The sequence below is a fragment of the Anopheles marshallii genome, chromosome 2 (assembly GCF_943734725.1).
Source record: "Anopheles marshallii chromosome 2, idAnoMarsDA_429_01, whole genome shotgun sequence".
Classification (NCBI taxonomy): Eukaryota; Metazoa; Arthropoda; class Insecta; order Diptera; family Culicidae; genus Anopheles; species Anopheles marshallii.
In genome coordinates, this window is record NC_071326.1 from 18,392,041 (window position 1) to 18,407,504 (window position 15,464).

At 42.8% G+C, this 15,464-nt stretch overlaps 1 protein-coding gene across 1 annotated transcript in view; it reads left to right on the forward strand.

Annotated features, from left to right (window-relative positions):
- Positions 1-6,487, forward strand: part of LOC128710130 (protein Optix-like) — a 53,710-nt gene extending 47,223 nt beyond the window's left edge. Inside the window, exons 4-5 of the mRNA XM_053805172.1 lie at positions 5,210-5,493; positions 5,631-6,487. Coding sequence (XP_053661147.1) covers positions 5,210-5,493; positions 5,631-6,487 — 1,141 coding nt within the window. The remainder of the gene's footprint in view (positions 1-5,209; positions 5,494-5,630) is intronic.
- The last annotated feature ends 8,977 nt before the right edge of the window (positions 6,488-15,464 follow it).

The following is a 15,464-nucleotide window of genomic DNA, read 5'->3' on the forward strand; positions in this document are numbered from 1 at the left end:
GATGCCGGGTGTCTTGCAGTGTAATGTAAAGAAAATGTTGTTATTCGATATCTGACCTGTTGGATGATGTAGTTTGAGGTGGAATGTAAGCGAATAGGTGCAAAGAGGTGGAAATGATAGGGAAATTATCTTGAAACTATTGTTACAGAGCAATCTTTAAATGATAGGAAAAATCTGTGGAGAATGTAACAATGAAATATAAAACATTAATATTAGTTACGAAAAATTATATAAAAAAAGAAAATATTTCAAAATTCGTTAATCCCTAGTATCCAGTGAAACTCAAACATCTATAGAACTCGCACATTGACGACAATCAACCGTATATTTAAAGACTGGGGTGGACCTTCCCAAAACGGCGAAATGTTGCACCAATGGTAAACATTCATCGGAAAGCAACGAGACTTTTGCATCGTCCTTGATGACCGGAGACATAATCGGTACAACAAGGACCGCACACACGCGCAGCCACACTCGAGAACCTAATCGTTCGACCGGATTGTAAAGACCCATTACAGGACGGGCTGTGTTGTTGATTGATTCGAGAATGGTTTGCAATCAATCGACCACTCCAGAGCACGGCTTTACCGTGTGTTGGGGACAAGTCAGCAACGTCGTTGTTTGTCCCGACGGTAGTAATGATGATTGCAAGCAGATCCTGCTCGATGGGCATTACCATCGCAAGGATATGTGAATGCACTGTGTAAGTCGTAAGCGATTCCCAACCGCTGCAATATCCGTCCAATCTTGGAGAAGTACAAAAGGTTCATTTATTTATTTATTTTTTTTTTCACAACCATAACGTCCGATGGGTGGTAACGAAGTTTCCCTGTTGGCAAACATTTCGCTCACTCCATTTTGCAACGATTTGCAACGAAATGGGTACCCAGGGCCGGAAGCAATCGGGGCTACGGTGAGCAAATATTTGGTGGTATGTTTTGTTGGCATAACCTGTATCCCGTGCACCCATTGCCGATTGTCTGTGCCCGTTCGGGTGGAGTCGAGGTCGTGCATGACCGTTTAATGTGAGATGCCTTACGGGGAATCAATTGCTTGAAATCTCGTACATCGCTCGACAGTATTTGCGCCCCCGCGGGGCGGTAATTTGGAGGTGGTCATGGGATAAGGCCATTGGGTTGTAATATTACCATCAAACAAGTGATTATTACTTCCTGGTCAGTTATCTTGCTCCGGTTTAGAAACATGGCAGTGTGCATATTGGAAGCTTCAACCACAAGACTGGTTTTTATTCGCAAAGGACCACATAGTAAATGGAGCGAGTGGATGAACTATCATAAAATACATTTCGATCGATAGCCTACAACATGTGTTGCCCATTAGCCCAAGTGACATGGTGCAGGAGACAATTGCGCATTGAAAACCGGTTAAGCGAATGGGGTTCGTCCACGTCCATGGCCACGGATACAGACGAGCCTTGAACCGAGCGACAGTATCGTTCCACAAGCAACCACTACTCTGGGTTTTGGGTGGCTTATGTTTGTTTTTGTTTTGTCGACTTGAGTCGACACCGCCGTCCGACATTTGCGCCGCAATAATTCCTTTGCCAGCAGTCCCGGGCATGATGTTCGCACTGTTCGCGGATTGCTTTCAAGGATGTGCTGCTGCTGTTTGCTGTTTTGTGCGTATGTTTGTGCTGTTCACTTGCAATTTTATGCGTCATTGCTCGGGGCTGGCTTTGTTTGCCCGGTGGTGCTGCTGCTGCCTGTTCCTCAACTCACTCCCATTGTGCAAAGTCCTTGTGGTGTGTTTAAATAAGCATTCAACCCTTTTGTGCGTTTGGATGTCCGGTTTTTGTCCCGGTGAAGCGCTTCAATTCAATTATCATTAAATGTAGGCGCTGGGTATGGGTACTGGTACCCGGGTAAACTGGGGTAATAATACACGGCATATAGGATATGTTCATCCCTTTCATTTCTATCAGCAAAAACGCACAAAGGGCGAGGGATAGAGTTTCTTCCGAAAAAGGGTTGCTCGATGTGTTAAAACCACGTGTTGGAAAATACGAATATGCGAGCAAAACCACACAAAGGTATTAGCTGGGATCCGCTCACATCAAACATTCGGTGACAGGAAGCTAAACACAAGTTCACACTCACCTAAACTCAGCTATCGCGGTTTAGTTCGCGTTACGTGCACCGAGCACCGGAAGGGTAAAAGATCAACACCAACTTACTCACCCACCGTGGTGGGGTAAGATCTCCAACACCAATGGCCTTGGATGCAGCTGCCAAAAGGGTTTGGTTATTACTCGCAGCGAACCAATATTTACCAACGCCACCCGAGTTCTGAGGCCGATCGCGTGAAAAATCATATCCCACAAACTCAAGCCTCAATTTGTCATAATTGTCATTGCCCCCGGGGCATCTTTCCCTATCAAATCGTTTCCCGTTGTGGTTCATTTGTCTTTTTAGATGTGTATCGGTTGTGCCAATGTTAGTGGGTTGAAATTAGCATACCTTATTGAATTTGTGACGGTTGGTGTTTATTTTGATTCCACCATTAATTGCATCGGGCCGGGGACTGACGTGACGTGTCGGGCGTTTGGGATTGCTTAGCATCATTATCATATAGCTGCGCCCATCTGCCGTACCGAGATGAGTGGAGTGGCTTTTTTTAAACGGACGATAAAATTAAGCTGATGCTGAAGGAAGAAGTTTACGCTTGTTCTTTGCATATTTTAGCGTTAATGCAGCTATATTTAAATAGTGCCCTATGAGCACATTGGGAGCGGGCATCGTAGAACCGCTATCGATTTCCCGCATGCTATGACACTCTTTAACTTCCTACGAAACATTCGCCCAACACACACAGAAGCGTGGGATAATGCAGTTTTGTGCTATTTAGAGGTGGAAGCCATTCCCGCGTTGATGGTCAGGATCGAGAGCGGCCATGTAGAACCGTGGGGAGGAGTATCGGATTCGTAAGTAATTCGATCCGAGAGTGAACCGTATCAAAACGTCAGAATGGCGATGCCATCTCCATACGACACGAACGCATCGGTTTTTGCCTGCTTATATATGCTTATCATCTCGCTTTTGTCTGCTCCGTTCTTCGGATAAGTGTGTTTGTTGATGTTTTCTTCGCTCGAGCGGTGAGTGGAAACAGTTTGTTTAGGATTAAGACTTTGTTGTTTTTTGTGTGTGTAGATCTTCTAAGTATGTTTTGCTTTTTTCCCTTGCTCTGCTTATGTCCCTGTCACGGGACGTGTCGTTTTGCTGGGGAGAATGGAAGATGCTGGAGGTTTAAAACTTTTCCCTTGTCTTCATCCGATGTAAAATGGAAGAATGCATTAAGCGCCAGCGCATCATCACATATGGGCCGTCTTGTGGGTCTTGGCGTCTTAATGACGGGTTGAGTTGGTTTGGATATTTCCGAACCCGAGGCTGACAGCTGCCAAACAACTGGGACATCGCATTGATACAGTGACAGCTTACTTCCTCGTTTAGTTCGGCTTTAAGATGGTACTGGTACTGCTGCTTTTGTCCTAGTTGGTTTTACTAATTTAAACCTCATATAGGAAGAAGTAGTAAGAATTCTTTAAAAAAAATCTTCAATTAAGAGTTTTGTTATTCTCAGAACAAACTTAACTGAGCGTCTTGAAGTCGCCAAACATATTTGAAAATTCTACATGAAAGTCAAACACAAAGTATTAAATTTCCGTGGCACATTCCAAGAAAATATCAACCACGTCCTGACCAAATAACGCGATGCCAACCAAACATACGAAACCACAAACTACGGTTCTCAATAGCATATTTGCGTTTTTCCGTTGCTCAAGGACCTTCATCCTGGTGCGAGTGTCGCTCGCGTACGATGACCATGTGTAATGATGCTACCTCTACTTCTCCATTGGCTCGGGGCACCCCAATGATGCCCTGCGCTATATCTCCTGCCTAGACAGTTACATCGCATTGCAAACACACACCCGAACGCAGGACGAAAGTGTCTGCACCATTGAACGGGCCAGTTGGGATTTTGGGATGTTTCGGAGTGGGAACCAAAGAAAGGACACCTATTAAATCCAAGTGTGTAAATATAGACGTACAGTATTTTCATTTCCGGCGCCATCCATCCCATCGTCCTGGGTTGTGTACCGGTCAGGTTAAGAGATGTCGAACGGAGGAACACTTCTTGATGGATGGCGGCTTGACGTTCTGAGTGGTGGAATCATACACGATATATAGCTGATGTGTTCATCATGCACGTCTCTTGGTTTTCGTTTCTCGAGATTTTCTCTTTTCCAATATTCGGTTTTGATATTTTGGTTGAATCGATTTATCTGATCTTTTTCTTGCCTTAGTTTTAGAGGTCGTATGTTGAAAAACATTAAACCGTTGCTATTGTTGAGAATTACCGCATCCCTGTACTGGAGTTTAGCTTTTGGTTGCTTTTAAAGTTCTTATCAACCTGCCCCTTATATCGAGAATTGTCTAAAAAATGCCTATTGCCTAAAAATGTCTGTTAAACTTTTTGCTAATTTATCTGTAGTTATGCATTCGGGCCCAATGATCGCTACGTATATTGCCTTCAAAAATTATCATTCAAAATGGCGTACTGTGTCATCGTGTAATGCCTTATGTCAAACAACTGCACCCAAAATGACCCAGCGTACGACGTCGAAATCCTGCAGCATGGCGTCAGTAAGAGAGAGCCTCGTATTAAAGTCTATGACACTGCAAGTTCTCCGTGCGTCCGTGCGTTGTAGGTCGAAATAACCTGACCCATTCTAAACGAGACCTCAGCCTACCGTCAACTTCCTGGCTTGTGGTCTTCGCTCTGCCACTCGGTGCTGGCACCTAGCGCCTTGTTTGTCTCGTCTCGAGAGGAAGATTATTGTCTTTGGCGTTTTAGGAGCGTCAGGGATATTGCTATTAAGCAGCAGTAACAAAAAAGATGTACACACACACACACACGTACAGAATAGGCAGAAAACCCACCGGTGGTCGTGGTAAAGGGGTGCAGCCCAAATGCCAGTGACCATCAAAAGTGAAGATTAACCGATTTCGAGCAGCCAAAATTATGGGCTAAAGCGAGTGCTCCCAAGACAACGTCGCTGATGTCTGCACATTGATCCGGCATTGGCTGGTTGTGTGTGGGACGATTATTAAATGACATGAAATTTTCTTTTCTACACTCTACTGACCACGTTTCTTCGCATTCTTTCTTGTCTGTTCGTGCACAATTGTAGACATAACCAGCCACCACTTTCGGGATCGGGATCATCATCGCTGACGCCCAGACGGGGCGATGGGCCACTGTCACCGACGGACACGGACTCCGATTCGGACATTTCGCTCGGTACACACTCGCCAGTTCCTAGTATGTCGATGCAGCACAGTCCCAGCTCACTGCCAGGCTCTAGTGAGGACCGGCTGCATGATGAGCGTGATCGGGAGAAGGACTTCCGGAATAGTTTCGCCTCGCTGCATTCCTTCCGCTTTGGCGATCATCTCACTGGCGGTTTGTTACCTGGTAAGTAGAATAACGACCAAGCACACTTTCTCAGTTTTAGTCATTCTTTATGAAGTGATCGATTACTAGCATAAATGGATTGGGATTTTGCATTGATTCATGTTTGCCCCTCGGTTTCTCTTATCTCCATTCTGTAGGTTCGTTCAACAGTAGATTCATGCCTTATCGTCTGGGCGATCATTCGCCACCGATCAACACCCACTCACCCCCGATCGGTTTAACACACCTGCCTCTCACTCCTACCGTGCTCCGACCACAGCCTCACCTGCCCCACTCGCTGGCCGTCAGTGCGGCGTCCCTGAGTGCATCGGGTGTGGCGAATGCCGGCGTCCTCACGACGGTCGTCAGTATGAGCGATTCGCCTGGTAGCAATAGCAGTGCCACGACCGCATCCCTCACGAATATCCCAGCCCCGGCGAGCGCCACTACCCCTACCCTGTCCGGTAGTACGGCGAGCAGTTCGCTCAAGGATCTGCAGCATCCTAGCGATTTATCGTCGAGTGATCACCGTCCCGGGACACCCAGCTCGGTGGGAAGCAACAACAATAACAACAGTGCCAGTGGTGGTACACCGACCACTACCGCCACGAACGGAAACGGTAACGCACCAGCCTCCTTAATGCAGCCAATGTCTCCGTTGAGAATACGGGTCAGTTCGCCGTCGCGGTTGAATGCTGAACTGCTGCATCACACGGCGGCGGCTGCGGCAGCCGCAGCGGCAGCAGCTGCGGCTGCCTCCACCCAACCCCCACAGCACCATTCGTTGCCCCTACTGCATCCGCACCACCCACTGCACGTACACCATCCCCACGCGCACCTTCCACACCATGCGCATCAGACGCATGCTCATCACCATGCGGCCGCATTAACGGCGGCCAGCATGATGAACGGACTGAATGCCGGCGGCATCGTCCGGATCGTACCGGGCACCACCACAACCTCGCTGATCCATCGGCCCTTCTCACCGTCCCCAAAGCCGAAGGAAGCGTCGTGATAAACGTCGGTGCTGTGGTACGCAGAACCGCCAAAACTGGATCGACCTTTGACGCGTGACGGGGCGTTGACAGGAGATGAAAGGGTTTAAAAAGTGTCACCTTGACGTAGCTAATGGAGGGGCACACACTAGTAGCAGCAATAATAACAGCAACGCTGACAACGCGCGTCTAGAAACTAGAGGAATGCATGTAACTATAGTAACGCAAGACACGCAAGGTTTCCGCAACGGACACTTCCGAAAAGACACGAGTGGGGCGTAAGATGAAAATGACATAGCAGGCCAAAAATTGTGCAGTACGAACAGCGTGTGAGCTTCTAGGTTTCCGCTTACAGCAAGCTATGGCACGCGATGCATGATGGTAGAACGGCTGGCACACGGTGCTCCGTGCAACGGCGATTGGTGAGCCGATTTTGTCGTTTTTGACGGGAAATTAGAATCTCTTTTTAGTGGCTTCCTAAATCAATCACTTTCCTTGACGGTAGAGACAGGGCGAATACGCTTTTACATTTTTTGGGTTTGTTAGTAAAGTACACAGTATTTCAAACTGGCTTCAAAGGTTTTAGTTTGACTTTTCTTCATTTCAACGATCGTATCATACAGCGCGCATAATAAAGTGAAGTTTTTAGAACATTGCAAAATTGGGTATACATTTTTAATACTGAACAAAGCAGTCAATTCAAGAGGGATGATTTTAAGCGATACTACACTGCCAACATTTTACCATCGAAGCAACGCAGATATTTTTTCGTTTTCTCGTATACGAAATCTATGTTCGAGGAGTGGGGAAAGTATATAGAGCTTTAGTATATACATCTTCGGCTCCGGTAGTCGCATACTACAACACGCTCAGTACAATAACTTCAGATTTGGCACATGCGCACTAGCGCATTCGAATAGCGTTGTATCCGCTTCTTTTCCATGTTGGTTGGCACAGTTTCCATGTTGGCCCAGTATGTGTTTGTGATGCGTTCGGTTCGCCAAACGTTGAGGAAATGAAGAAAATTTCATTTCGACGACCAATTCCTGTGAAATATCCACATGTTAGAACATATTAGGCAGTGTGTTAGCACATTGAATAAAACAAATGTTTCGAAAGCGTAATAACAAAGAATTTTGTTAATATAATCGGTTTGCTCATGGTCGTTTTAAATTTTTACTGCTTGTAAAATCAATTTGTTGGTGAAAACAGTTTCAGTTACTCATAAACTAATTATTTTTTCTTTATGTTATGGAGCTCATTGTGAACGTAATGTAAACGTAAACTAAAAATATTACAATACTAATTTAACCTGCCAATTGAATGACACATGTTCATGAAGAAAATAAGTATCAAAAGTCACATTATCCGTTGGAAACATACACTAAGTTAATAATTCCACATGTTCGTTAAATAAATCTCTACTCAGCCTGGATAAAAGTGAAGGATGTGTGAAGTCTTGGTAACAAGAACTAGTAGTGCGTAATGTTGAGAAACGTATACAAGTAGCACTATATATTAACGACAAAGAAATACAATCAATGCTTCGCTGAAAAAAAAAAACAAACGATCTAGCTGCTTGTTGCGATAGTGTGAATGCCAAAATCACAATGGAAACTGTAAAGAAACACACGCGCCTGCGGACCGATAAAGAAAACACTAGAATATTAGTGGAAATTGAACAAAATATATATAATTGGGGTAAACGTAAGACATAAATAAATTAAACTAAATATTGTAAAGTATATCATTAACAGTACCGCTAGCAGCCTGAACTATAGCGCAGCACTAGTGGAAAAATTAGTGGAACGTAACGTACATCGATCGATTGTTGTAGTGGAAAATTGGGATTGGAAAAGCAACACAATAAAACAGCAGATGGCAAAAGGAGAATTTTTGTTTCGTTTCGTTATTTCAATCTCACTGCAGGATGATGAAGAAAATGTGTATTCCTTAACTTTTCATTATTGCCGAAAATTAGAAGAAAGCAGAATGAATTGCTGTTTAAGCAATAATTAACTGTTTTTTTTTGGCAATTAAGAATTGATTAAGGCACATCTTTTTTGTCGATTAAAGTACTTTCGAAACAGGCAAAATGTCACAAAAATTAACTCATCGTCGGAAATTGTTGGTAAGGAAAACAGTAATGGCAATATTTTAGTAAATCAGTGCGTAATGAAATGAGGTAAGCTAACTCATCTTCACCAGCGCTGAAAATAAAAACTAGTAAAATGAAACCAAAATATGAATGTGCAAGCAATATGCTGCTTTGAAAGCGCTAAAAACACAGCTAACAGCATTAGAAAGCATTCGCAAAGCTGAAACAAACCTGGTAACAAACAATGGGTATGTAAAGAGGGAGATTGCACGACGCTGGATCGGGGATACAAAATTACGAAAATCTGTAATCTAGATACAGGACAGAGGGAAAAATTGGTTCGAAGCAGGGTGGGAGGGAAGGGGATGAAGTTCTAAAATAAACAAGCTAACAAAACTTTTGTACATACATTGCTGCAATCAAATTATATTAATTATGACAAAAATAAATTTAATAATTAAATTGAAACAATTCTCAATGTGTTTTTCATTGACAGTCGAAAGGTTGTTTGAGTTTTGAATAATAAATACACAGGGTAAGTATTGTAAGCACGCAACATTGTGCGGGAAAATCTGGTGAAGTATATTCGCTGATGACACAACAGTTGTGAAATAATCAATGAACGGTAAGCTATTAAAGTGCTCTGTAAAACATTAAGACAGGGGTGAACATAATTAAGGAATAGCATAACTACAAAACAACAGTGAATTTTCATAGTAGTTTTGATTAGATTACAGGAGCCCAAATTTCCAAGTCCATGCATATTATACAAATCAATTCATTTTTCGATAAATTTATGTATGGTAAACAGTCATTTAACAAAAAGTGTATGCAAATTCAAAATGCCGTCGGCAATTTACTACGGCACAAGACATCAGTAGGCTTTGAGCTAGTGGTATTCGGATATGACAGCTGTCATTCGTTGTAAGTTGAAGTATCGCAAATATACTATTAAAATGTTATTAACATTACTTTTTTGACCTATAGTTTTCAGATGTGAACCTATTTTGAAGTTAAAACACATGTCGGCCAGTCTTTTGACATGATGTGACTTGCCCGTAGTTTTGATTATCGATACACATATTGAATTACAAAAAGCCAGATTCAAGGACACTTGGTATTCGTATGCGTTGCTCGTATCTATAACATATTGTTAATGATTAACAGTACGACAAACGTATGTAACGATTCGCTCCTTCCCATTCAGTTACATTGCTCAAAGCACTTCCAATCCTGTCAGTCCTTTTGAAATGCACGACATCATGTAAAAATATCGCCCTGCTAAGTGTGTACACTTTGATACGGGTGTTTTTGTTTCGATCTCTTTGGGCGTTGTAACAGTATCGGATATGTACTACCGCCGTAAAAGCAGCTGTAAATACATACGATGCAATACATAGTAAATACACGCTGGTGTTACTGGGCGGAGCTAGATTAGGCCAATAAAGCTGTACGCGGGATTGCGTAGGTTTCGCTGGATGGAAAACGAACCGTAACGAAGCTGGGTTGAGTGATGCTGCTGCTTGTGCCGTCGAGACGTCGAGGCGGACACGTCGTCGTGGTTTGTTGTGTGTGACGAGGTGATGGTGATGATGATACACACACTGACTGGTGGGATGGTAAAGCTTATGGTTTGTTCCATCGCAGGCAGCATACCGTGAGGTAGAGATCATGCAATGGGACGAGAGTAAAAAGTAAATAAAATGAAAGAATAACACAGACGGACGGCGCGAAGGTGCATACGAATTGAGATAATGAGCAAGGGTTGATGGGTTTGGCACGAACATGAACATGGCCGCTGTAAAAAAAAAAGGTACACCGGGGGGAGCCTTTTTCGGTTCAGCAAGAAGTTTGTTTGCAAACGCTTGGCATCCGATGGGGTATGGTTTGTTTCGTGTAATATCACACATCACATAGCAAAAGGAGTGTAAATGTTTAACAGTTTCGTATTGCTTGGTTACGTTTCATGCGGTTTGCAGCGAATAAGTTGCATTTAAACTTACTTTAGCTGTCCCAAATTAATTCAGGGGTTGTGAGTTAAAGTGGTTAACTTGGGGCCAATTCTGGAATCTGTTCAAGATGAACTAAAATATTCTGATGGAGATCTACGTTCCTTTACGGAACTTTTATAATAGAAAATCAATGCTGTTTGAAGATTAATATAGTGAAAGTTTTGCATGGTTGCTATCCATGTGTCAGATGAGAAAGCTTTGTAATAGTTCCACTACACCTGAAGGATTTCAGATCTACCTCGGCGAGTTTTAGTTCAATCTGAACATTTATCATGAATTTCAGCTCGAGAGAATTGGATGGACTTTTCTTCAATAACACTTACAAGGGATGTAATAATTTCCAAAATTCTGTTTTGGTTTTTACGTTAGTAAAATGGTACAAAAAAAAAAACAAGCTCGTAGCTCGCTTCACACCCGCCATTCAGAAATCCGTCTATCAGATCCATCCATCTAAAACCCCCAAACCCTGTAGCGTATAATCTTAATTGCTTCAAATCTAATGGTTCTTGTTGGAAATGTATTTACAACAGCGGTGTGGAAAAATGAAGCCAGAAGGGAGTGCACTTGTGGTGCTTGCCAGAGAAAAACTTTTCCATCATCATCATCCACCAAGCGAAAATGGGGAACCTACCATCATTCATCCATTTTAGCACACGGCGTACCTGAACCGAGAAGTATACCTTTGGTGCCCCCAAAGGTCCCCATTTGTGAGTGCTATTGTGTGCCAACAGAAAGGAAAGCAGTTGGAGCACACAAACACACACACACACACAGAGTTGTGCTGGGCGGAAAAGCGAAAAACAATCGAATACCCAAACTGAACGTGAAGCTACGACTACCGATCCATTTTGTTACCGGTGACATGGAGCGTGACAAAAATCTCCACCATCATCACTCACTCAAGTGCCGTGCCGGGAGCTTTTTGTTCCCGCTGAACCGCTGGAGGGAGTTCCATACCAAGCCGGTATGGGAGAAATTATGAAACAAGCAGTGCGGGGAACAAGAAAAAAAATAAAACAGGGCGTCAGTAGCAAAACAGAGATATTTTCCCGTCATCACTTAGATTACAAATCGTCCTTCCGCGAGAGCGTAATCGCACCGGTAGCAATCTAAATTAGCCCATCCGTGGGTAACGTTTCGGATTTTGTCGGTTACTTGTGGGGTCGTGGAGTGATTTTCATCATTTATTTTATTTCGTTCGTGTGTGTGTGTGTTTCTTTTTTCGCGGCATGTTTCAGATTGATATCGTCGGTTTGGTAGCAAAATGGGAACGCAACCGAAGCGCGAAAACTAAAACGCAATGGATGGACCCACGGCTAGGTAAATGGGTACAAAGTGGGACCCAAACAGCTCGGAAACATGTCAACAAAATGTTCACTCATCCTTTTTGTGGCGCGAGTCACGCTCACGACAATCGTAATGACAAATGGTTTTGTGTCACAGATTCTACGTTCGAAGCGTTTCCACACAGTGCTGTGATGCCTTCCATCGCTTCCATTTTCCGAGCCCGAGTCCGAGTTGACAATTCCATTCATGTTAAATGGAATAATTCAAACGAAACAAAACTGGCTCCATTTGTTTGATTTGCTCGGTGTTTCCTTTTGTAGAAAGTAGTTTCATGTAATATGTTGGCATATTGTAGGTATAACACTCACTAGATGCACAGAAATTTAATGATTGTAAAGCAAAGTAGGCTGATGCATCCAAACCGCCATGAACAAGCTGAAACCCTATTTTAAAAAAGGGGCAACGCTTTACCTAACTCTAAAACGATTTAAATTGTTCTACAACACTAGAGCTCGCTTTTTAGTTATTCGTTGTATTAATACAAATATCACCAACAAATATGGCGTGGGACTTATTTGTCAATAGGTAAACAATCTTTTATACTAGTAATATAATAGCACGATACTGACAAAGACTGCAACAACTTGCAATCGATGAGTTTTTTGAGTGATTTGAATTAAAATAAGAATGTTATTTTTCGGCATTTTGATCCTATGGTTTAAATATTGCTAAAACTTGTTCACATTATTAAAGATCGATTTCGACACAAAAAAAAATCTGCTGGTTTTGTATAACGCATAACCCTAGAACGTCTAATTTCTTTTGCTATAAACCATTGTGAGGTTATAAAATAAACCAACAATGGTAAGTAACAGCATATCGAATGAAAGTGTCATCATGATAAGGAAACAAACTTTCAATTCAACCACAAGCGAAACCAAACCGGTAGGATTGTGTTTAACAATATGAGTTTAAAAAGAAACTTTCCCTAATGGTAAAGAATGGAACCCTGAAGAAGGAACACGAGAGGGCAGAGTCAAGGATAAATAGACGGAAATATTAAACTAATACCTTTATCCTGGCACACGATCCAATCGTACGAAACGAATCGAAGGTGTCAAATTCTGGACATATTTTCCCAAAATGGCTGATAACGATCAGCAGTGCAGGAATCTACTGTTCAGCAGTTCGAGGTGAGAAAAGCACGGAGGACTCCGGTGGTGTCGAGAGTAGATGAAAATGAAACGCACACAAAGCAACAGGGATGGTGCAGAAGATAAAAAAAGGAACCGATTTCCAACCAGCGTTCTTCCGTGTAGTGCACCCTAATAACCTTCGGGGACACCTCCGGGAATTCGAGGACAGCGGTACGATACGATCGAGCTGAAACTATTGATATCCCAGTGAGTCTGAACATTTGCAACAGAAACCGTAGCTACACATTACACATGTATCAGATATCTTTTCAAACCGCCGCTCATTGGAAATGAAAATCTGGTTAAATCATTCAGGCAGGATGGTTGGAAAATGGGGTGAAAAGAAGCGACTAGGAAGAGGAGAAACGAATGATGAACTGTTTTTTGTGAATTTCAGAAAGATATTGTAATTTTACAAAATAGTTATTGAATATTCTAAATTATAATTCTATTAAAATATCTTCGCTTTAGCTTCCCAATTCGAACAATTTGAGGTTGGAGTTAATTATTCAAATATGATACAAACAAAATGGAACAGCTTAGTGTGCGTTCATCCATACGAGATTGGAGTTGGCAACGGTCCATCTTCAAATGGCCAGCAATATCATACCCGTAAACCATCCACGGTAACAGGTACGGGCACGGTAAATGATGTCAAATATCCACTTCAAACAAAACGATGGTGACCGAGGATGTTCCGCAAAACGATGCTTTTTTTCTACCGTTGTGCCTAATTTTTGTGTGGCAGCTGTGCCTTGTCACGGAGCCATTGTCACAACAGAAGGCGGAGGTGGTGTTTTAGTACAATTTGTCTGCCGCTGATCGATATCGTGCGAAACCGAAGAGCATAGCTTTCCTGATGAACCCGGCACGGTTGGCCATTTTGTTGGCGATACGTTCGCAGTTGTGCCGTTCCAAAAACCAATCCGAGCCAATCCGACCCAGGTGACAAATGCCAAACGGAAACGTATCGTACAGTCGTGCACGGTTGGTAGGCCTTTGGCCTGGGTGAAGGTGCCAGAACCGGTCGTAAATAATGAGACACCTATGTAGTTGTCCGTGATGCCCTTGGTACGAAACCATCCGGGGGTGCTTTTTGCCGATGCGTTGATGAATTTGAGACACGGAAGGAACTCGCACAAACGAACCACAGCAAACGCCACCACCAGCGTCACTGATTGAAAGATAAATAAAGAACGAAAGCAGTGCGCACAGTAGACGAGCCGCAGGGCAATAGGGTGTGAACGAGGAAAAAAAGGACACTCCGCAAACCGCAGACTCCGCCATCGTCGTCATCATCATCATCATCATCATCTGTGACACCATCTGCAGTCCAGTCGGTTCGAATGCGTTTGCGTTCGAATGCGTTTGCGTTCAGCCGAACCGTACCGAGGCATTGCCCGACCGTCGCTGTCGGTTTTATTAAATTAGATCGAAAGATATCCGTGAAATCTGTTTATTGCAAGCATACCAAGGGGCACCCAGCGGACCTAGATGTTGCTGCAAAAAAAGGGTTTGCTGTGCGAGGGTATCCTGGTACCTTCCGGGCATAAATAGGTGCAGTCGGGTCGGTTAGACTGCTACCGGGGGCCTCAGCTGCATGCTGATTAGTGTACTATAACAGCAGGCAAACGGATTAATATGGAAAATGTGTAGTTTTTTTTGCTTTACTTGATTTTTCACACAATGCTTTAAACTTTCAAACAAAACAAAAAAGAAACTGAAGAAACTTTGAATTTTTGAATTTTTTTTGGTAATAAAGAGTAAACAAATATGTTTAAATACAGTGAAAGTAAAACCTTTGAAAATTCTATTTCTTCATATTTTTTAAAACAAATATTACATTATAGTTTCGTTTCTACTCGTCGACTATATTACTGGATGTAAGAATTTTAAAGCTTGAATACGCTAGAACTGTCAGAAAGAATACGTATCAAATTTGTTCATCATAGGTAAATTTAACTTTGTGGTTGGCAGATATTCTCCATCATCAAAATGCACCTTACCCTGGGTGGACTCGGTGATATATCCGTGCTTCAAGGTAATTGTCTGGAGTCTTTTTACGTCGCTTCGGTTATTTGACCTCAGTTTGAGTAAGCTTAGTAAGCTTTTTAAAAGTCAGGTGTTCCTTCAAAGGACCATACAAGAAGCATTAGAACAAAACCGATATCCACATGGGGCAGTCCACAGTCCTACTTTTTCGTGGAACCAGAATCAAAGGCTAAAGATTCTGGCCAAAAACCATTTTCCTTGTGAATGTAACTGAAGAATATACAAGCTCAATTTTGTCACCTACGACCAAAGCTTCGGTTAATTGCCTATAAATTAACTGCAGATAGCCGATTAAGAAATCAAAGAACTTTCTTATAGAATATTAAAATTATAAACTTTTAATCCTCATTCA